The sequence below is a fragment of the Sinohyriopsis cumingii genome, chromosome 7 (assembly GCF_028554795.1).
Source record: "Sinohyriopsis cumingii isolate HCF-2022 chromosome 7, ASM2855479v2, whole genome shotgun sequence".
Lineage (NCBI taxonomy): Eukaryota > Metazoa > Mollusca > Bivalvia > Unionida > Unionidae > Sinohyriopsis > Sinohyriopsis cumingii.
In genome coordinates this window covers 52845449-52870457 of record NC_142967.1, presented here as the reverse complement: position 1 = coordinate 52870457, position 25009 = coordinate 52845449, and the positions used below count along the sequence as shown (strand labels likewise).

The 25009-nt window shown below is 37.4% G+C and overlaps 1 protein-coding gene across 2 annotated transcripts in view; it reads left to right on the top strand.

The window, feature by feature from the left end:
- Window positions 1–25009, top strand: part of LOC149795258 (Fanconi anemia group I protein-like) — a 164497-nt gene that overhangs the window by 116460 nt on the left and 23028 nt on the right. For both annotated transcript variants that reach the window (XR_016422292.1, XM_089964989.1), the window contains exons 24-27: window positions 7526–7605; window positions 12290–12458; window positions 13651–13778; window positions 22137–22311. Coding sequence is in view for 1 of the 2 variants with exons in the window: in XM_089964989.1 (XP_089821115.1) it covers window positions 7526–7605; window positions 12290–12458; window positions 13651–13778; window positions 22137–22311 (552 nt within the window). In the remaining variant the exon portion in view is untranslated. The remainder of the gene's footprint in view (window positions 1–7525; window positions 7606–12289; window positions 12459–13650; window positions 13779–22136; window positions 22312–25009) is intronic.

Here is a 25009-nt window from a genome sequence, read left to right as displayed (position 1 = left end):
CACAGCAGTAAAAGATTTCTTAGCAGTGGCACTGTGTTCAGTTTATCTCTTTCATTATTTTCCTTGTTAACCCCATTAATTATGAGTTCGAAGAACGGTAGTGGTGCTGCTAGGAAGCAGAAACGTATAACAGTGGAGGTAAAGAAAGAAATAATTATGAAACATGAAAATGGCGTTCGTGTGTGTGACATCGCTAATGAGTACAGCATGGCAAAATCAACTATCTCCACCATCATAAAGAACAAAGAGTTTCTCAAATCAGACGATGTGGCTAAAGGCGTAACTAAGCTGCAGAAGCAAAGACCTCAAATTTTAGAGAAAGTTGAAAATCTTCTCTTGATCTGGATCAATGAAAAGCAACTTGCAGGAGATAGTGTTAGTGAGGCAATAATATGTGAAAAGGCAAAGCTGTTGCACAGTGATTTATTGTCGAAATTGCTTGGTACAAGTGCTGAGACTGACAATTTCAAAGCCAGCAGAGGCTGGTTTGAAAAGTTCAAAAAAAGAAGTGGCATTCATAGTGTAATTAGGCACGGAGAGGCTGCAAGTTCTAACGAGAAAGAAGCAGAAGCGTTCAAGGTGGAATTTGATAAGATCATCAAAGAGGAAGACTACGTTCCACAACAAGTCTTTAATTGCGATGAAACGGGCCTCTTCTAGAAGAAAATACCAAAGAGGACCTTTATCACCCAGGAGGAGCCAGTGACCGTTTCAAATGCCAGGATTAAAGATTTTTGCAGCAAGTGGGCAGACGTCGAAGACTTCATTGTGAACCATCATCCAAACAAACTTGTTGCTAACAGGGCAGTAAACCTGATGAATGATAACGCGATGGCCCACTTCAGAAAGATTCTCCAGCAAACGAAGCGACAAATTTCCCTTGATAGTTTCTTGGTGCAGAAAGATTCCCAGTTGGCTGCCAAGAAACAGCGACAAGAAACTCCTGAAACTAATGATTCAGAATAGCAAACAAAGTGACAAATTTCCCATGATCGTTTTCTTGGTAAGAAAGATGGACTAAATCTTTTTTTATTTTACATTTAATTTATTTGGTTGTTTTCTTTCTCTTTATTTAATACGTGAAGTACACGTATTCTTTGCGTTTTGTCAGGTAAACGACCGGATGTTAATAAAAAAGAACGATTCTTTCATCTTGAAACGGATTGTCTCTATTTCATTGATTTCAATGTTTCGGGTTACGAACGTTTCGGGTTACGAACCGAGTTATGGAACGAATTAAGTTTGTAACCCGAGGTACCACTGTACTGCAAAACTTCCCATAATCCAATCTGTTCTAGTGATTTGAACCCATTTATTTAAAAAGTCATTATAATAGAGTGGTAAGGTCTTTACTACGTGTGGTAAAAAATTTTTTTTTACTTTAGATCAGCATGTGATATTTTTCTATTTTGCAGTCGTGGACATCATTTTTCATATTCTGACCTTGTACTCTATCACTGCATGTTTATTTCTGCTTGTTTAGATAACAAGTATTGATATTGTGTTTTGTGAACACTTCTCATTAATTTCTGTGTTGTTTGGGGTGGGCGGGATAATTTTTGTCATTTTAGTTAAACAATGAAGATGAAATACAAGAAATTTAATGCTAATGAGGTTACACGTGTTTCACTTGCACAAAGTAACCTTCATCCTTAACATGAAATGTATGTGCATCATGGTCAGAAAATACCTACTCCACAAAGTTTCAAGAGAACCTTCAAGTCAGTGCAGTGCTTTGAGCCTTCACCCAAAGATTGCATTGATTACTAGCATAGTGTGGGGCATCTAAACAGTTTTTCATCACTGCTTCAGTGGCCTAAGTGGCTGGAGCATTCGCCTCGGATACAAGAGGTCGCAGGTTTGAACCCCAGCTGAGTCATACCAAAGACTTTTAAAAAATGGTACTAACAGCTGCCTCAGCATTATGAGGTTAGCAGACCTGCCAACTCTTGCAATTTTGCTGTAAGACTTGCGAAAATTGCCCTTAAAATACAGACTTATGGCATACAAGCAAAAACTACGGAAAAATGATCATTGCCGAAAAATCCGGATGATTGGTTCATCCGTGTTTTATTTGGATCCAGGTTTCATATTAGAATTAGTGAAATTAGTTAGGGAACTAGACTAACTTTACAGCAGCACCCCAGATGCTTTAAACTGCACCTATTTGTTCATGCAAAGCATCTGCATGATCAAACTGTTGATTATAGAATTTCTTTAAAAATGGCGTCCTGAAAGTGATGAATGTTTAAGACGAAATGGAAAATAAGCCTCTAGAAAGTGTTAATAATCAACACAGAAGAATAAAAATGAATATCCAGATTCTTGTAAATAAAAGATGGAAAGGACACAATTACGAAAATTGGACATCATGTGCCAATTTGAGTACGCTTTGTAGCAGGAGAAATGATTGCCATCGTCATAGGAAATGGAAAAAGAATTTCCAAGATGTACGTCAAGTTGAGAGATAGCAACAAGCCATTGAGTTGCATAGGATTTGGAACTAAAGTTTATGCAACTGTATTGGTGGTAAATAATGTCTATGCATACTTTACAAACTTTTCAATAGAACATAATGTTATTGTCACTGTGTCAAACTTTTAATTACTTTTTCCAGCTTTAAAATAGCAGTTATTGATAATTTTTACACCTTTCTGTAAATCTTATGGAAGAAAATCAGCTGCCTTACTGAGACGGACTCGTCAGGGTTGGCACGTCTGGGTTAGTGTTAGGACTGGTCGACCTGGTGTCAGGATAATGTGACTGGGTGGGACATCATTCTACATGTCTGTGGCAGAATGCCCCAGTGCTAGACATAACTATAAACTGCCACACTACAGACATTGTAGCAATATGACTGAATTTTTTTTAAAGCTATGTTAAAAATCTAAATCACACACTCATCACCCATCCAAACTTAGAAATATGATGCTAACTACAATGATTACATCTGGCAAATTGGTGAAACAAAGGGTCATGGAATTGCCATCTTCAAAATTCTGCCAAGGTGCTGTTAGAGTTGCAGATATGTTGACTAGTACAGGCAACAATGATGTAGCTTCTAAATTTAGAACAGGTTTTCACAAACATCCATGGATAATTTGGAGTATATCGTGGAATGTCAGATAAAATCCAGGATCAGGCAGTTCTAAAGCATATTTCTCAGAAAAATGGCGTTATGCCCACAACAGCAACAAAAATGATGCTGATAGTTGACTTAACTACCAGCAACATTATTGTTGCTGTTATGGTTTTAACATGATTTTTCAGCAAACAATAATAGTAACTGGTATAACTGGTGGAGGAACTAAAGAAAAACCAGAAAGAACCACCATCCCACAGGAAGCTTCTAGCAAACTTTTTCATATGCCCACGTTGGCCAGGCCTGAGACTTGAACCTACATGAGTAGAGGTGAGATGGCAGTTGTCAGTAAAGGCAAATGTTTTAGACCACTCGTTCCCCCAGGTTCTCAACAGTTTTGTCATGCTGGCATAGAACGAATTCGGAAATATGTTCCACTGAGCTTCCAACATTAGGCAAGAACATTGCAGCAGTAAATATGAATACTCCAATTTTCTTCAAGGTGGACAGATATGTCTTTCACGCCACCTCTAATCTCATGTATAATATTGTTAGAACATCAGTGTTGGACTTTACATCGCTAGCCAATTTTCAGCTTGCCAAATCCAGATCGAAATATACCTGGGAATCAACAGCAAGGATAACCAAGTTAAATAACTTGGCTAATGTTCAAATGGCCTCTGTGAAATGAGATGCCTATCTTCATTTGCATCATTCCTTGGTGATCTGTGATACCCTTTGGGTCGCCATTACTACTTGGTGGTAGGGTAAAGGAAGTGAGGAGGTCGGAAGCACAGGACCACCCACACACACACACACAGCTTGCCATGTCTACTTCTCATACATTCAGGCCAAATCAATTTCAGCCCCAACAAGGAGACAATTGTTTGGCTTTGAGATAAAAGAGGCTTAGTATGTCCCACTATCAGCAACATTTTTTACCCTGATTAATTTCAGGAGACAACTGGCTTAATTTATGAGGCAGTTTAATAAATTGGATAAGAAACAAGGTCTCTGTTACTCAAAGACTCCTATCACCTTTGACTCACTGCCTCAACTACCTGCAGACAGCCTACCAGTTGGTGCAGACACTTCCATTTTCATCAGTGCTGGATGAACCTATTTTTGCAAAATTAGTGGCTGATCCAAATTGTTTAGGGGGCTTCTGATCTCATTTTATCAAGCCCCCTCCCCTTTCATCTTCCCCTTTTTGTAACAAATGTACCACCTGATTTGGAGAATCTGAAATTATTCAGAAGGATGTCAGCTTATTACTCAAAAGGCGGGCAGTGGCAACTGTTCAAAAATGAAAACTGATGAGGTTTTAGTCCAAGCTCTTTCTGGCATCTTAGGCCAACTTCTGCTAGATCAACAAATGCTGAGCTGAAGTTCAGGATTAATAGGGCTCAGTGAGTCAGACTCTCCTTTAGAAGGACTCATTTCTGATTAGGCCAGACTTATTTAATGCATATTTCCAAATCCTTCTTGACTGGGCCTAGACAGGAAATGTATACCAGTTTTCCACGCTCAAAAGAAATCTCTGAGTGATCACAAAATTTATGGTCAGTATCATCACCTTATTCCACTAGCAGGTTTCCTGCACCCTCCGGATTTTTAAGATGGTCCTGGAATCCAACTGGAATTTAAATTCAATGAAAATATCAAGAACACCTTGAAAATTACATTTTTTTTTATAAAATGCCCCAGAATGTTATATTAAAATGCTAAACTAAATATTTTTAGAGAATATGTCACTTTTCCACTGCAACTTTGTAGTGAACAATTTTGCAATAATTGTCATATTATATTGGTAGCCATGGTTGAGTCTGGTAACTAAGATATTTTTGCACATGTGCCTTCAAATGCAGTATTCTGTCTTTAATCAAAGTATCTGACTTTAAAAATTACCACTGAAAATTGTCAATTTGTCCTTAAAATCTGTTGAAAACGCTTGAAAAATGAAAATTGTTTCGGTGTAGGAACCCTGTAGTAGACTTAATCAGCACTGACTGCAGCATACCTGGACAATGTTCTCCAAAACATACTAATTTCTATTCTGGTGAAGGGTGGGAACAATATCCTGTCTATCTTAAGTTGCCTAGGTTTTTATGCACTGAGAAATGTCAGATCTCAACTTATCCCAGTGTTTTGTCCATCTGGGCATAGAGTTAATGATCAATCTCGTTTCCAACAAGGAGTGGATTACAGCAATCAGAAAGTTGGTATCATTTTCAAAGTAGTAGTATTCCTGCATCAGTGGTACAACAAAGATTCGATAATAGCAGGAATTCCTCAGGAAAAACCCGAACTGGAAATTACACGATGTACAAACACTAGTTCATATGGTTGGGGCTCCTACCTGTTGCCATGCTTCAACATGATCATTGGCAAGTTAGGCCCAGAGGAATTTCCTCTCAACATCAGCCTTATGGAAATGAAGGCTATCATCAGTGTTTCTCTTATTTGGATGGATAAACTCTACTGAAAAGCAGTCCTTACCATGTCAGACAGCTTAGTTATGGTGGCCTACCTCCTGAAATGAGAGTGGGTTTGACATCACTCGACCTATTAATTCAGGTTTGAATATTTATTCACTGGTGCACCCAGATAAAATTTAACTTCAAATCAGACACATTCCCAGTAGGCTTTAAGTTCTGTCCAACTTGCTATCAAGAAAGAGCCAGATTCTTCGTACCAAGTGGTCCATTCATCAATCAGTCTTTCACTGGAATTGCAGTATTTCAGCCTTCTGATTATAAACTATCTTGCGACAAGGTGGAATCAAAAAATGCCCACCTTTGCCTCTCTGTTCTTAAACCCAAAAGCTTGGGCTATCGAGGGGATATTGATTGCGCCAAAGACTTTAGGGGGGCCCCGAGTGGTCTAAAGCGCTCACATTCCGGATCACTGCCATCTCACCTCTGTCTGCATGGGTTCGAGTCCAAGGCTCGGCTAGCGTGGATATGTGGGAAAGCCTGTCAGTAGCTTCTCGTGGGTCGGTGGTTTTTCATTGGGTTTTCCAGGGTTCTTCCTCCGCCAGTTATAATGGCCGACACGTATAGCCTATCTTGTGCTGAAAAATGGCGTTAAACCCTAGAACAACAACAACGAAAGACTTTAGCCAGAACCTCAATGAAGTTACCATCATACAAGACATGCTTTCTGATAGCCTTAACTTTTTCATGCAGGTTGAGTAAGTTGCCTGTCCTTTCAATTGACCAAACCTATCTCCAGTTCTGATCACATGGTTTTGTGGTCTAATGATGCAGCTTAACTTTGCAAGTAAGAGTAAGCTGCCATCAGCAGGAAGTCAGTCATACTCTCCCTCACTTCCGTAGATACTTTGAAAGAAGGCAACCATGCAAGACTTTGTGCTCTCAGGCAGTCATGAAATAAGAAAGCCTTTCTAGAGGATATCACCCTAGAAGCCCAATTTTCGAAGCTGAAGTGGGTTATATGTTTGGGACACTCTGAAGTCAGGAAAACAGGATCACTTCATGAGTATTTTAGCTTACGAAAATTGGAACAATCTCTGTAGGCCTCACTTGTTAATGTAACATTTCAATCCAAGACATACTAGAAGTTTTTGGCTGGCATGAGAGCCAACCATCCCATGATTTTATCTCGAGTATGTAGCCAGGCAGAGACAAGACTTGAATGGTGGTTCCAGTGGCTGCTAGCCAGATGATTACCAGACCAAGATGACATCAGCACAACCTCATCATTAGTGCTCTTGATGGATTCACATGAAAATGTATCAATCAAAAGAGTTCATTAATTGTCTTAGTCGTGTATAGTTGTCATGAATCACATGACCATCAGCTGTGCTAAGTTAGGCGAGCAGACTATCCTTCATATATTGAATCCATGGTGGAGGATGGGTGCTCAACATTACAAATTCTAACCATAATTATTTCATGGACTGTATTAAAAGGAGAAATATGTTGGGTTTTTTTTTTTGGTGTTTGTGTGTGTGTGTGTGGGGGGGTAAAATTATGTTTTCCTAAAATACATTACAATAAAATCCTCCCAACTTCCCTCTATCCTAGTTGATGCACTCAGCTTAAAACTGGTACCACCTAGCTTTGGTCAAGGGGAGGTAATGGATAAGAGTTTCATCCTTTAGTTTATGAACACAAAAGACAAAAAAATTGTCTTTTCGGGAGGGTTATATCTGAGAAAGACTTTATTTCCTAATGTTAATTTTATCAGGTAAGAGTTCTTGGAGAAGTATCATTTACTAAAAACATTCGCTTATTGAACAGATTCAGCCAAGAATGATTGAGCAGTTATCACATTAGTATGCAATATTGAGCAACACAGGTTTATTAAAATACAAATCCAGCCCAGCCAAACATATTGAATACATATAGAGGTAAATTGTACATTTCTGGATTGCTACACATTTAAAATAATAATATCTCCTATGTTATATTGTTACAGAACAAAATGATCAAGAAGCTGAAGAAGACATGGAAAAACCAAAGGAAGATTTGATCAGCTATCACATTAAGAAGTTCCAGGTTGGTATGGCTCGTAACATAATTTCTCTATCCACATGAATGGATGTATAAAGAGATTCTTGTTTTATTGTTTTACTAAAAACAAGCATAATTTATTATTTTTTTCATAACAATGAGTATAACAGCAGCAGGACAATACCTGCTTTTATGGAATAGCTTTGTTTTTTCCCGGCATATGTACCCAAACTATGGAGAATATTCCCAGGTCTAATTAGTAACTAAAGGTGTAGAATGAAATAAAAAAGATCCCACTCTAATACCTTAATCCTTTTTGGCCAGTCAGAGTATTTTCTTTTGCTTGGACAGGTGGCATTTCTACGCATGTCCCTTGGGTGCTCAGCACTTCATCACTTAAGTTATCATTTGGCCGTTTTAACGTTAGTTGTATCTTGCATCATATGTTGCGTCTGGACCAATAAAGCCTGGGACTTTGTATAAAGTCCTTCTTCATCTTTGGAGAATCACCTCCATTCATGGAGGTCCTATAGAACTGTCTGGTATAGGAAAGTCACCAGGCTCCATCACAGAATAAGAAAGTTGCCTGCTTTCAGTGGAGATTGAGAATTTGTGTGCGGGGTTCTCTTCACTTCCCAACATCAGAAACTTGCTGCAAATTAAATCAGTGAAATCTCATTCTACAGAGTCAAGTTTCTTGAAGAGAGACTTTAAAATGGTCTTCCTCCTCTGCCTTACATAGGCAAAGAGCGATATTCATGCTTGATCAGTTTAAAACCTGGGTGTCTAGTCAAGCATCAGCTATCTTCATTAGGTCTTGTTTCTGTTGAAATCCCCAGTCTCAGTTGTATCTGTGTTGGTGATGATCAGGATAAATTATGTTGCCTAGTTATGAGTTTATGGTTCATAGCTAAATCAAGAGGAAAAAGAAAGAAAGTTTGTAACTGTCTTTTTCTACCTTTAAACGGTACAAGGTGGATTGTTCAGACAAAAGAGCTTACCCGAGATAGGTCTCTTTCTTGAAGATCAAAGCCCACAGGATCAGAGATATGCTGCTTGTTGAATCATTCCTCTGGACAATGTCACGATAGTCGCATTCTGGCATTCTGGCTCTACTTTCTCATCATTTTACCATCATTCATTGGTTCACCAGTGTGAGGGTATTTATATTTGGGTTGAATTGTGTAATCTCAACAGCATTAAGAGGTTAGTGTTTAGGACTAGTCAGCCTGGTGTCAGGATATTGCAACTGGGTGGGACATCTTGCTACATGTCTGAGGCATGATACCTCAGTGCTAGATATCACTATAAACTGCCACACTGCAGACAATGTTGCAGTATGACTGAAACAATTGTTTCAGCTATGTTAAAAATCCGAATCACATACACAGTCCAAGTCAAATGACAATATTCTGCATGTTGGATATGACTGGGATCTTGTTTTTATTTATTCTGGTCTGCCAGATACTAATTTGAGGAGGGATTTTTAAACTTGGAAAGGGAACTAGCATCCTGGAAAAGGTAGCAATGCAGTAGTAGCAGTTTCCCCCACCCCCAAAAAAACTACATATTCCACATACATTTTTTAAACAAGTAACTATTTTTTAAAAGAAAATATGGGGATTATGTTACCATGCCTCGTCACCCTACATTTGAGTCTTGGTGCATGAATGAGTTAGGTCATGTGACTCCTATACCATTTCAGACAGATTTCAGATTTGGGGATATGATTCATGGTGGTCCATAGATGTACACAATCTTTTGGAATGCAGATACATTCTCAGCTTGCAGATTTGGAGAGAGTATTGATAACTGAGGAAAGTGTGGTACTCATTTGTCATTGACTTAGTTTTTAAAATGCAGGACTGGAAATATTTGCAAATTGCTTCTCAAACTGCCTGACAAAAGGCCATCACATGAATGCTTATTTCGAATGAAACTGAATAAGACTTTAAAAAAATTTTATTACTATTCAGTGAGTTTCAAAAATTTCATCTGAAATGAGTACAAATGTAAGATTCTGTTTATCAGATGACAAAATTGCTGATTTGTTGACATAACAAAAGCCTTTGGTACAGTCAGTCATGTTGACCTCTGGAAGATCATTGCAAAACATGGCTGCCCAGAGAAATTCATCTAGAAGTTCCATGATGGCATTCTTGTTAATGTTGTGGACAAGGGTGAGCCATCTAAACCATTCCTGGTTATCAAAAAGGCTGTTTGTTGGCCACAGCCTTCTTATGTATGATGTTATCTGCGATTCTGACAGAAGCCCATGACGACTATGAAACTGGAATTGACATTAGATACCGTGCTGATGACTTGTCTGAGGAGACAAAGACTATTACAGGAAGTGACTGTTCGTGAATCTTTTTTTCTGGCATCTGTTCCCTGAATGCCAAATCCTGTTCTGACGTGCAACGGTGGAGTTGACATTTCTCATCTTCTTGTAACAATTCTGGTCTCACAATCAGTATCAAGATGCACTAACCACAACCAGCACAGCCTTATGTAGAGCCTACCATCACATCGAATGGCCAAACCCACCAGCAGTGGACAAATTCACCTACCCCGAACAGTACACTGTCATGTGCAGTTCACATTGATAAAAACAATGTCAGAATAGCCAAAGTAAGTGTAGCCTTAAGCAGACTACATGTAAATGCGTGGGAGTGCAAAGGCATAAGTTTGCAAACAAAACTGAAGGTCTATGAAGCTATCGTGTTACCCACTTGGCCGGATGCATGCAAAACCATGGATAGTGTACAGACAACATGCCAAGAAGCTGAACTAATTTATCATTTTCTGCCTGAGAGGATAAGATGGCAGGACAGGGTCTCAGACACCAAAGTTCTTACAATGGCAGGGATTCCACACACTCTGCAGATGGCACCAGAGCTGAGATGGGTAGGACACTCAGAGGTCAGATGAGCAGCTACCAAAAAGGTCTTTGGTGAGCTGTAGGAGGAAAAGTTATCCCCAGGAAGTTAAAAGAAACAATTCAATGATTCCCTCAAGTAATCCTTGAAACACTTCAACATTGAATCCAAGTTTTGGCAGTCTCGTACATGATGAAGCTGCAATCTATGAACTGAGGAGAATTGCAGAGGTAGCGCAGAAGTACAAATTACATGAACATTGGAACTGCAGCACATCCTCTGTCCAGGGTGTCAGACATTTCAGATCACAAACTGATCATGTCGCACAAAAACCAAACTGTTAGCAATATCATGATCACCTTTGAACTTGAAGTATGAATAATAAATAATGGAAAGTTATATCAGGATGTGTTTTTCACCAATGACTAATCATGACATTGTAGTTGGCCCTGAATGAAAATGACATGATATTGTAATTGCCCCTGAATGAAAATGATCTGACCTCAAATGTTGTTGCCATGGCAACTGTTGAAACATTTTTGTTGCTATTCATCCCAGATGGTAAGTCATTTAAATATAGAAAACTTTTTACAGTGTCAAGTTGGTACTGAATGAAAATTATGCCAGTAATGACCACCATATCAGTAATTTTAAAATCTTCTACTCCAGAACTGGTGATCATATTAACATAGGGTTTTCACCAAAAGGCTTCTTATGATATCTAGTTGGTCCCAAATGAAAATGGTGCCCTGCAGACATGCGTTATATCTGCCACAATAAAAGTATTGAAAATCTTGTCACTAATTCTGCTGAATTGATGGTCATATTGGCATGGGGTTTTCACCAAAAGTCCTCTAATGGTATCTGGTTTGTCCTATTAAAATGAAATGCAACTGATCTTATATCCATTATAGCTGTCACAGTGGCTACATTCAAGAATATCAGATGTGGTTTCATTATTCAGCATTGAGAAAGAAGAAATGGTCTTCTTAAATTGATTTTCACAACCATTGTTACTAGCAAGGCCTTCAGGATTAGTTTCCAGATTAAATGATAATTTCTTAGCAATAGAATTTCCTATTGCCCTATTCTAATTTTGTTAACGTTATGCTAATTGTTGCATTATGGAATGTTGTTGTTGCTGTTGTTCTAGGGTTTAACGCCATCCTTCAGCACAAGATAGGCTATACATGGCGGCCAGTATAACTGGTGGAGGAAGAACCCTGGAAAACCCAGGGAAGAACCACCAACCCACAAGAAGCTACTGGCAGGCTTTCCCATGTACCCACGCTAGCTGAGTCTTGGACTCCAATGCACGCAGACAGAGGTGAGATGGCAGTGATCCGAAACTGTGATCACTTTAGACCACTCGTTGCCCCACATTATGGAATTCTAAAAATATTGTGGACAAAACAACAAGAATTACTATTGAATTAATTGCAAGGGGTATTTGGAGGCACCACTTACATAACTCTTCCACCCATGTGCTTTAATATGCTCAGGTAAAAGCACCCACAGAAATCTTTATTGCTACAACTGCTTAACTTTTAACTTTTGATTGGAGCAATTTATGATTGATAACAATCACATTTATTTTATTTCTGAAAATTTTTCTGTCATATTTGTGGACGTTTTTGTATAGTTTCATTTCATTTATATTAGTAATGAGGGAGACAGTGTGCCGCTGAAATATTAAAGCATTGCAATTCATTTGATAACTACTTCAGGTTTTGTATTTTGCGTTGTTAAATTGCAAATTTAATTCAGAATATCAAACAGATATGTGTTGTCCAGTTTAGTATTAAAATAAATTTGGTCTGAATTAATTAATATTTCTTGTTTCTTTACAGAAATTGGTAATAAATATTCTGACAGCAGATGAAGATGATCAGAACCTGAAGGATGCTAGCTGTTTTCTGAACATCATTAGCATCCTTGTTTGCCAGCTCCCAGCCAACAGTCCTTCATATGAACAGGTCCATCAATGGGTGCACAAACTTTGCTTAGAACAGACCATAGGTGAGATTATGCCTATGTACTGATTTTTTTAAATACAAAATACCTTTTCTTGGCAGTTACACTTTGAACCTTTTTAAATCCATGGTGAAATAAATTTCCTGCAAAATTATGTGATTTACATTAGTTTAACCCTTTACTTCATGTAAGTGCCTTTGGACGCCTCTACTCCACTTTCATGGAAGTGCCTTTGATTCTGATTAGTGGTCATTGGTTGTTCAAGTCCAGGATAAAACAGGAACCACCAGTCAAAACTAACTGTAGCTTGTTCACTCCGTTCAGATACAAAGCGTCTTTGTGCAAATGTGGCTATTAATTGTTCCATAAAGTACTTAAATTGTATATTGAGAACAAGTTTGGAATTTCTCCATTTACTCTGGTATTTGTCAACAAGGGTGCAGATTCCAAACCACATAAATATAGCCACCTTGTCAGTTTTGTAGAAGGGGAATGGGTGTTAATAATTTCTTTTTTCACTCACAGAAATGAGTGGCTGCAGCAGTTTTGCATTTGCAAGAAGTATATTGTAAAGGATTTGGTTGTTAGTCATCTCAGCTCTCGCACTCAGGACTTGTTTTTGACAAGATTTTTCATGCAAGAGGAAAATGCACAGTTTCTTCTGTGTTAAATATGAATTTTTGTAATAAGATGTTTTAAAAACATTCATGCAGTGTAAAACAGATGGTGTGAAGAATGGCAATAATAAATGGTAAGTCAATGTATGTCTGCCATTTGCATACTGGAAATAAAATCAATATGTCAACACAGCAAATGGCACCACCCTACCACTGACAGGCTTTCAAAAATGATTAAACCATCTAGGTTATATGTGTATCCATAATGTATTGTATCATAAGCTTTGTATCGAAAATCTTGGATACATGGTAGAATTGTTTCATTTCACCCGTAATGTTGTGTTAAGTATTGTCCAGAGATGATTGCTGCTACATTGTGATTTTAGTAAACACAGGTTATATTGAGTTGAGATTTAGCATTAAGTTATTGACCTCAGTAAGGTTTGGAGTTCATTGTAATAATTAGATCCCTACGTCAAAGGTACAGTCATGGCAAGAGAAATGTCCCAAGACAGATGAATCACATGCTTCTTGTGGTAGTCTTGTTTAAAGTTATATTTATACTGACCTAACACAAAGTGTAAAGAATCCATTGTCATTGACTACATCTTAAATTTCAGATGACTTGTCCATGTGCAAATTATTACTCTCAACCCTTCTGAGCATGACACAGAAGATTAGAAGCACTCCAACACTGCTGAGAGATTTGTCTCAGGACATCCATGCTCAGCTTGGAGACATTGATCAGGTAAGATCATTATCAACATATGTAATTCAGAAAATGCTTCATCAGTTTGTATTTTTTTAAAAATATATATATTTATTCTTTGATTACATTTGCCACTCACACTAAAGTTAGGAAAATTAAACCTTGCAACATCCGGAATCAAGTCCTTCAGAAAAGACCAAAAATGTAGTTGTTTCTGTCTCTGTGACACGTAAGAAATCTTTACCTATTACTTCTTGACCACTGCTAGGTGTCACCATTTTTAAGATCTCACTTAGTACTATCAACACAGTCCTACAAAACATCCCAAAATCCATTGAATATCTTTGTGATTTCAACCATCTATCTGAAAAGTTGCTACATTAGAGTGTAATAACGTTTTTACTATGTGTGGTCAACATTATTTTTGTCTTTTGATAAGTATTCATGTGAATCTTGTCACAGTTGTGGACTTTATTTATTCGGACCTTGTGCATGCACAACATAATGATGGTGTGTATCGTTGTTTGTTTGTGCTTGCTGCATATACGTTTCCACTTATTTTGAAAAATGAATGTTATTATGATTTGTGAACACTTTCAGGTTGTTAATTTCAGTTTTTTGTGTTCATGTCATTTTAGTTTAAACAGTGACAACAAAATGCAGTACATGCAAAAAGTTCCAGGTTAATGAGGACACAAGGACGTGTGTGTGATGCCTCTTGCGTATCTTGATTACACAGTGTTCTTCATCCTCAGCATGCATTGTTTGCACATCATGGACGGAAAATACTGGGTCCACAGTGTTGTGTAAAAGCATTGAAAGCAAGTAGAAACGTGTGAAAGAAAGGAAAGAGCTGTGTGAAATTTTGAGCCTTCACCCAAAGATGGCATCGGTTGCTAGCATAATGGATGACATCCTTGTGGTCACTTCCCCCTCCATAATTAAACATGATGCTGACTGCAACAATTACATCTGGCAAATTGAATGAATTGTGATCCTTAGATTCTTCCCAGATGCTAACAAAGCTGCAGATACATCAACTAGTACAAGAAACAACACAGTTGCTGAATTTGGGACAGTTTTTGCCTCTATATTCATTGCAAACCTTCATGGATAATTTGGAGCTTATGGGGGAGTGTAGCCGCATATCTCAGCAGCCCTGTGGACACAAGTCACCCCGCATGTCCTTCAGGTCTGTAAGTCAAGGTGCATATTTTTTTTTTTATCTTGGTGGCCATCCATCTCAATGTTTTTTCATGCCATATTACACCATTCTGGCTGCCAACCCAACCAGCTGAGCTGGCCATGCCAATTATTCAGTGACTGGAGATCCATCACTTTAGTGAGTATTCTGTTCAACCAACTGGCCAACACTGATGTGAAAATTGTCTTCACTCATCATCACTAAGATTGCATCATTATTTGGCATTGGGTTGCCATTACTATTTGGTGATAGGATAGAGGAAGTGAGGAGGCAGGCAGTTCAGGAACTGTACTTCCAACTTGCCATGCTGCAGCATAGACATTCAGCCCAAATCAATCTAAGTCTCAATGGAGAGAGGATTGTCTGCAAAGGGGTAATAGGCCAATTACTGTCCAGCAACACCTACAGTTTTGACCTCATTCAAATTTCAGGAGTTAACATGTTTCTTGATTTAGAGTGCAGTTTAGTACAGAATGAAAGAAACAAGGTTTCCATTTTCCCAATCCTCTAACAACCACTTTTGATTCACCACCCTAACTGACTGCAGACAGCCTACCAGTTGGTGACTGACTCCTTAGTTTCCATCAAAATTGGATTGACCTGTTTTTGCAAAATGAATGATTAATCAAAGCTGTTTTGGAATGTCTTTGGGTTTAATTTATCAACAAGTGAATGGTGGAGCTTATTCGGAAATTAGTCCCTCTTGGTTTTTTGTCCAGGCACTTTTTAGTTTCCAATTCCAACAGAAAGCTCAGGCCAATCATCAACCACAGCTTCTTGACAAATACATTGCTATGCCAAAAATTAAGATGGAAAGGACTCAGTCAGACTTTCCATCAATATGGATGCACTGTGATCAGTTTAGACTTGACCAATACCTATTTTCCAATTCTATTCACTGGCCTTGTAGTGCCTTTGATTTGCCTTCCAAGGAAAACTGTACAGTTTCATATGCTGTCTTTTTTTCTCAACATAAATCCATGAACTTTCAAAAAAGAATTATAATCTGCATCATCACCCTCTCTGGTGGACTTCATCAATATTGACTGGTATATCTGGATAACTTCTTCCAAAGACTCATGGTATGTTCAGTTCTGGTGAAGAGAAAGAACAGTCTCTTGTTCCTTTTAGGTTATCTAGATTTTTTTAGTGAACTGGTAAGAGTTGGATCTTGACTAATCCCAGCATTTTACAGTCTCAACCTTATCCATCACCCTCATGTGTTACAGATTTTGGAACTCGAGGGAATGGATTATAGTGAGAAAGTTTCCACAACACCTTGACTTGCTCAGTGCAGAATCAGATCTGATTCTGTTTGGCCACTTTTTCATGTGACCCTTGCAGATGGCATTGCTGGTCCAGTGGCAGCTTTTTGCATGCCCACCTGATCAGAAAATCTAGATGACAACCAGTACTATTAGTCCTGCATTAGTGCGCAACAAAGTTGTCTCACAGCAACTCTTGAAAAGCCCTAAATAGAAATTACATGTTTTTGGACACAGCGTAACATGGGCTTTGTAGGAATTATATCTTCACATCTGCTTTCTGGAAATGAAGGTTATAATCAATGCTGTCATGTTGGGAGTGAACAATTCATGGAGAAAGCAGTTCTTGTCATGCCAGTCAACTTGTGGGTGGTGGCCTACCTCAAACAGGGAACCAGGACACCCAACCTATGCATTCTAGTTTGAAAGTTTCTGCACTGATGCTTTATATAACTGTACAAATCGAAACATTTCTAGTATGCTCAGCATCCTGGACAACTTCCTGTCAAGAAAGGGTTAGATTCTCCATACCAAATGGTCTGTTCATCAGTTGGCATTTCATTGAATTTGTGCGCTTTATGTGTGTCCGATGGTAGAGTGTTTTAGACAAGATAGAATCACAAATTGTCCACTGCTGTCACACCATTCATGATCCCAATAGCCATGGATGCACTTTAAATTAGTTGGAAGAGGTTGGTCCCTTTGCCTGCACCCTATCATCTTTGTACCAAAACTGATATGTAAATTGAGAGGTCATAGCTGCAGACTTAATTTGATAGACCCTCTCAGATTGAACAAGTCCTGGGTCAAGTAGCTACTCTAGTGATAGATGTGCCCACAAAAATCCTGTTGAAGCCAAACCAACACAAAAGCATCTCTTGCTTCTGGAGAAGTTGAGGAAACAGAATGTAACCCCACAAGCACTATCATTATGGCTGAAGTGATTTATAAGTTTGGCACACTCTGCAGTCTTAAAAGGCCAGTCACCTCATGAAAATTTCAGCTCATGGAATTGGTATGATCTCTGCATACCTTGCTTTCAGTTGTAACAAGACATAATCGAAGCTGTTGCATAGCCAACCTACAAGAGTTTTAGCTAAAGGAACTAGCTTTGCAGAGACAAGATTTGAATGGGTCCAGTGGCTTCTGCCCAGATGACCATCATACCCAGTTGACATCTGCACATCCTCCTCAGAAGCAGTAGTTTTGCGCTTTCACCAGAAAATAATTTCAGTTGGTAGAGTTAATTCATTTTCTTGGCCATATATAATGTCACTCACTGATCATGTGACTGTCATTTTCTTAGCCATGTAGAGTTGCCACTGATCATGTGACCATCAGTTCTACTGCTTTCAGGTTACTAGAGCAGGTTATCCTTTATATAGGGAATCAAATCGTCTTCACTTAAAGCAAGAGTAGACGAAGGGTTCTCAGTATTCTCTCCTCCTATTGTTTTTCTAATGTTAATGTGATCAGGGAATATATTCAAAGGAGAAAGCAATTTCATTTTTAGTAAATTATGTTTTTCTAAGGATACTTATTGGATGACATTACAGTAAAAACCCTCCCAGACTCCCCTAAAATGGGAGCATACCAGTTTATGTATCATTCAGCTTGAAACTGACAGGATATCTAATACGACTGCCATAGTGGCCATTTTGAAAATCTTATTGCTACTCCTCTTGAATGGATGAGTCATATCAAAGTGGTGTTTTCGCTGAAGACTTCTTATAATGTCTGGTTGGTCCTCAGTGAAAATGGTGCTGATCTGATATCCGATATGATTGACCATTTTGAAGATCTTGTTATTACCCTCCTGAATGAAAGTAATAATGCAGTGAGGTTTTCACCAGAGGTCTTCTTGTGATGTCAGGTTGGTCTAGAAAGAAAATGGTTTTGATTTTAATGGCCACTGTGGTGACCATCTTGAAAGTGCTGTCATCACTATTCTGCCTGAGTTGACAATTGCATTGTATCAAGATAGCTTTTACTGAACAACTTCTTATGATGTCAGGTTGATCTCATTGGTGTCATTCAGGCATCCAATACACCTACCATAGTGGCCATTGTGAATATCTTGTTATTACTTTTTCTTCTGCATGAATAGCAATATCAGCATGGGATTTTCACTGAAAGACTTATTATGATGTCTAGTTGGTCAGGAATGGAAATGGTGCCGATCCAGTTTGTAATATAACTTCCATAATGGCCATCTTATTATTCCTCCTCCTGGCTGGCTTGTCACATCAGCATTGTACTTTCACCAAAAAAACTTCCTTTGATGTCTGATTGATGCTGTATATAAATGATTCCAATCTTATTTCATATATGGCCACAAAGGCATTAATACTGTATATAAATGGTGCCAATCTTATTTCAAATATGGCCACAAAGGCATTGATACTAAAAATCTTTATATTGTTGCTTCTCCATTCTGAATTGTCATATCAACATGGGGTTTCCACCAGAAGGCTTCTTATGATGCCTTGTTGGTCCAAAATGAAAATGGTGCCAAGCTAAAATCCAATATGTCCACCACAGCAGCTAGTTTGAAAATCTCTGCAGTTGGTGAAGAATATTAATGATGGTTTCAATACTCAGAAATTAAAAAGAAAAATTGGTCTTATCTTGAATTTCTGGAAATTCTTTTTCAGCCAGTAGATAATCAGTCCCATCAAGAGAATCTTGTTAATTTTGAAACAGCCATTATTGGCTTGAAAGCATTGACCAGGAAAGATCTGGAGAAATGGCGTACTCCCAAAACATTATATAGAATTATATGTTTTTTTAGACTTTGAGGTTTAAGTTTATAAGATTAGGCCTGGAGACAATTAAAAATTAAGTGTCTGAATTTCAATAAAAAAAATGTTTTTTCATCTAATCATGATTGTAGTGCATGTAATACCTGATGTCACATCACTTGAAAGGTTCTCCAGATGCTAGACATTGGTAGGTCCATTAAGAGTTATCTGCCTTGCTGCAGGTCACGCTCTTGATCACTATAGCACACATATATAGTGGGGATTGACAGTGTCAACAGAAAATGCAAACATTTCCAGAACTAAACACCACCAGTAGTATATTTATTATTATTCCATCAAGTTTCTTGCATTTTCTGGGATCAAAATATGTCATGTTGAGACAGTTTGGTCTGTAGGAAAATAACCTGTTTCAGAGTTACATGACATCACAAATGATGTAATTTTTTTCATTAGCTCATATTGTGAATAAGAATGGGTAAGGTTGTAATTGAGGTAAATTAATGACAAGGTTTGTGTATTACGTGGTATGGAATGATACTGCATCAGAAGAAAGCTTACGCTGACATGGTGCAAGCACCTTCCCTGGTTCATTTCCTACTTATTCAGTGCATATCCATACCAGATCATGAACAGACTGGATCATGGGTGGCCAAGTGGTCTAAAGCGCTTGCCTTTACTGATCACTGCCATCTCACCTCTGTCCACGTGGGCTCAAGTCTTGGACTTGGCCAATTGGATCATGAGAAAACTGCCAGTAGCTTTCTGTGGGTCAGTGGTTCTTACCGGAGTTTTCCTGGGTTCTTCCTCCACCACTTGTACTGGCCTCCATATATAGCCTGTCTTGTGCTGAGAAATGACATTAAACCCCAAAACAAACAATAATGTACTATGTAAATAACTGTATATATGGAGTTCTTAATACTTTTAATAACTAACACCAAAGTTGGCTTTGTCAGTATGCATTCATGCCAACCATTACGCTTTTGGCATAATCATTATGCTTTTCTTCATTAAATTACGCCATATGCATAAATGTATTCAGATTATACGTTTTCGGTATGTCCCCCTCCAAAAAAAAATTAATAATTTGTTTTCTTATTTTTATTAACATCCCTTTAATCTTTCAGACCGTATTGTAGAAAAAAAGACTGCTATGTAACTAATAGATTAAAGTACGTTTGTCAGTAACCTTGCATGCACTTTCCTAATAGTATTATGTTGTATTTGTAGCAGCTGCCCTATTTCCAAGAAACATCTGGTTTTTTGTTCAAACTTTTGACCTCAGTTTCTATATATAGCCAATGTATAGCTTAGTTAGGAGAGAACAGCCTGGTTTTCTAATTTTTAATCTCTGCAGATTCTTTGTTCTAATTCATATCTGATACAGAACCAGTCTGTAGGTATTTGGTGCTAAAAGTCAAGTCAGAATTATTCTGGTAGATGCATGTGTTAGAGCAAAAGTTTTTCAAATAATTTCACAGATGGATTAGAAAATGACGACAAACTGATTCAAAGATGAATACATGAATTACACAATACAGCATTCTGTTCTAGGGCAGCTTCATGCCCACTGCAGGCTTTGTGGAAAGGATTTAATATTGGTCGTGATGGTAAAACAAAGAAACCTTGAATTAGCTCGTTTTACAAACACCAATACTAAGGTAACTTGTAACTTATTTCTTCTTCGTCAATTTATGAATGGAATATTGGTTCTTTACCATTCTAATGCTGACTGTGAGAGATTGTTCAGTATTTTTAACAAACATAAAACTGAATTCAGATCCAGGCTCTGTAACCTAGCATTTGGTTCTCTACTGGTGTGAAAAACATTCATAATCTCAGCTGGTACAAAGTGTTTTGAAATGCAGTATGAGTGACTTTTGCTTTTTAAAGCTCAAAGTGCTGTATGTCAAAATTTGAAGCAGTAATTGATGTTAAAAGACCAGAAGGGGTAAATAAATCATTTTGTACATATGCTCATTGAATTTTATTATGTTATATGTGGATTACTCTTTTTCTGCTTGGATTACTCTTTTTGGCATGTATAAGTATGTGTTTTTCATTATTTGACAGCTGAAATTTGGCACAACAGATACAAGGAAATACGCAGTAATGATCGTATTGGTAGATGTCTTCTTTCACTAATAACTAAAAAGTCACCAAACTGGTAATGTAAGCAAAGCGCACATATTCCCAGACAAATGATATATATTATTATAAGAAAAATAACCCACCCACCCCAATCATATGGTCAAGTCGACCATGTTCCAGGAATCTTTGTATATCCCTTTGAGTATAGAAGCAGATCTGTGAACCATTATAATGTGACTGTAAATCTTACTGAAATTACTCTTAAATTACAGACTGATAGAATCATAGCAAATCTCGAGACTGGTTTGTTCTTGTTTGATACAGATCCAGGTTTCAAATTAAATTCAGTGAAGTTTGTAAAGGAACCAGTCTAACTTTTTTACAGTAGTACCTTAGATGCTCTTAACAGCCCATCATTTTCATGCAAAATGCTTGCATGAAAATGTAGGAGCTTATTGCATTTTCTAGAATGAAAAAAACTTTGAGGACACAAGGAACAATAAACCTCTTGAAAAGTTTAAAGACTCATCTTAGAAATACAAAAAGGAGTATTCGGATTGTTGGGGAAAATGCAGAAAAGACAACAATTATGTTAATTGGATATTATGTCATTTTGATTTGAATGTCTCATGGCAGGAGATGATTGCTTTCAAATCTTGAAATTGAAGAAACACATTTTAAAAAATTAGCTACAAAGTAAGAAGAGAACAAAACCAGTAACGAAACAAAGATTATGTTAAGTTGAGAGATGAGGCAAGTAAGGTCCGAGTCTACTTCACAAACGTTTTAAGTTGGACATAGTGTTTTCCTTTGCTGCGTTAGTCACAGATGAAACTTTTTACTTTTCAAATGCATGTTTCCTTGTTGACAGCAGCATGGTTTTTTTTATTACTTACTGAAAATTGGTCTAACTTTCAGAACAATTTTGATGATGTTTTTTGGAAGTTAATTTGTCTCAAGTTTAAAATGTATGTGTTAGTACTGGCCTGTTGATGCACAGATTCTTTCACATAGATTTCAAGACACACATGTACTCAAAGGCTAATTCGTTGGTAACATATATTGATTTGTGTAGGAGGTAGTGATTGAAGACAAGACCCACTTTGCCCTGGTGACCAACAGATCTGCAGCCCCTACTGTGCTCCTTCTTGTTCTTCATCATATAGATCAGGAACTGGACAATACAGAGTGGGTCATCAACCATGTAAAGGCCGACACACTGGCTACGTCAGACAGCAGTTCTAGTACGGGTAAGTTTTTGGATGTAGATACTTAATGATCAGTTGCATACACTTTAGTTGCCAGTTGTTCCAGTAAATGTTTCAGTGCAAATAGTCCGCAGTGATTCTGAGAGTTTCTCAATCAAATACTAGATGCATCATTAATATTTTTCAATTTCAAACATTGGCTCCCTTGATTCATTGAATAATACTAATATTTGTATTTGCACTGAGCTCACCCACTCCTATCTTGTGTATCAGTTTTAATAAATATTACAAATACATTGCTTTGATTAGAAGAAGAAAATTTATCAGGTTTAAGGGAAATGACACCAATTTTTAACTCGTCTGACCAAAGACAAAGTTTACTTATGGTCTGGATTTTTCGTCCATTGTCTGTCAACCATCAGTTGTCATCCATCTGTTAGTACATGCTTGTGAAACATGAGAGGCTATATTTCTGATAAGGTCAAGATATGTTGATATCATCATGATTTTGGATGAGTTAGATTATGATATGCTTCAATGCATATTAATGGCTTGATCTAGCATCATGTTGGGTGAGTTTGTGGATACCCTAAAGGTTATATTTCTGGTCATATTTATTGTCTAAAATTTGGTATGTAAGTTTATAGCATTTATATCTTAGATGAATTTGATTATGAGTGACTTGCATACATATTAATGGAGTGATCTGGTTGGCTGAGCTTGTTAAAACCCTAGAAACTATATTTCTCATTCAGTTATGATTAGATCTGAGTTATAAACTTATATGAAATCTCAGATGAACTTTTTTATATATTGAGTAACAGCCATTATTATTATCCATTATTGAGGTGGTTTTGTTACAGTATACACTCTCATAAATAAGTCAAACTGCAGTCAATAAAGATTCTGATCTGCCCTAGCATCATCTGAATATTTCTATCAAACTGCACAGACCCAGATCTGCTGGCACTTTATGCATTGGCAGATCTAGGTCTGTGCAGTTTGAGTTGGACTCATCTTATAAGCATGCATATACAGTAAATTGCACCTGATTTGCTGTGTTTGTGAACAATGTAGATGCCAAATTTCAGATCAGATTTTCATCAGATATGTTTGCTTAAATCATACAGATCTTGGATTAGTTGGAGCAACATCCAAACATATTAAGGAGATGATCTTGCATCTGATTGGTGGAGCTTATCAATAATTTAGAGGCCATTATTTCCAATCAGGTCTTGTTAAGATATAGAGTTAAGATATGTCCTGGATTAGTTTGATTATGAGCAACATCCATGTATATAATGAGGTGATTTAGCAACTAATTGAGGTGGTGAACAATCTTGAGGCCATATTTCCTATCATATTTGGCGTACAAGTTCATACTGTTGAGATCTCAGATGAGTTTAATTACATGCAATACCCACACATAATAAGGAGGATTCAGGATCATTAGATGGTAGAAATTCAACCCTAAACCTTTTGGTCAAGAATTCATTGTCTTAATGACTGAGTCACTAGTCGGTGCGGAGCTCATTTGTTTCAAGTTACAAATCCAAGCACCAACAAAGGAAATGATACTGCACAGAATAACTCCCTTATAATATTTAGCAGGTGTATGTACTTAAATGGTGGTGCTTGATCCGTATGAATCAGGAAACAGAAAAATCTAGGGAAGAATGCTAGTTGTATAAATGATTTGTCTTTTTTATTGCAGAGAAAGTGAATCTATATTTGGTTTGGAAAGATTACTTGCACATTATTTGACAATATCACACCTATGTGCTCCAAACTTATCTCTTCCCTTTCTATTTTTTCAATACATGTTTGAATTTAGTCACAATCTGACATGTGAACTACTCCAGTAAGCAATATCATGCCCACTTGTGCTCATGTTTAATTTTGTGATTGCAGATCAAGTTATAACACTTATTGAATTTCAGTCCAGTTTATGGGACCATACTCAATAGATTCTGTGTCGTAAATTCAGTTAATTCAAACATTTTGATGGCATATTTCCGTGTATGTCATTGCATAAAATTCTGGCAGCAGGTGTGTTAAATCCCTTCTCTTGAATGCACTGTTCTTATCCTAACATATCCTGAAAGAAAATGTTCACTAGAACAAAATTATTTGCATACAAACCATTATTCCTAATCCAGATCTTATGCAGTTTCAAATGTTGCCCAAAAATTAGTCCCAAAAAAAGAAAATTAAATATTAAGTGATCTTGAAATACTGTTCAGGTGAGCAAAAGAAAAATACTTGTATGCATATAAGTAAAACAGAGGAGACCAAATAAATCTCTCCTTCATTATGTGATTCAAGCAGGGTTCATATGGTCTTTGAGAGTTTGGGGAAAATGAGGTAGCATTTTCAAGGCCTTGAAAGTTTTAGAAAATCAAGCAGATTACCCTGAGGTCTTTAAAAGTCTTTGGAAATTGAAATAAACCCAAAATTTTTAATTTCTTTCAATAATCACAAATAAAATTGTCCAAGGTTGTTAGATTTGGATGTATAGTCGAGTTTTCCTGGTTTCTTTCTTTTCATGACCCATTCATTTGGCCACCCAAAGTCGGCCTTGGCAGTGACTTCAATAACACATGCACTTTTCATCAAAGCAAGCCGGCTACACCCTTCATTAAAGGAAGTCAGCACCATAACTATTTTCAGCACGTTTTTTGTTTTCTAATTTCGTGGTGTTTGTTTTTCGTAATCATATCATTATATATGTTTTTAGGTG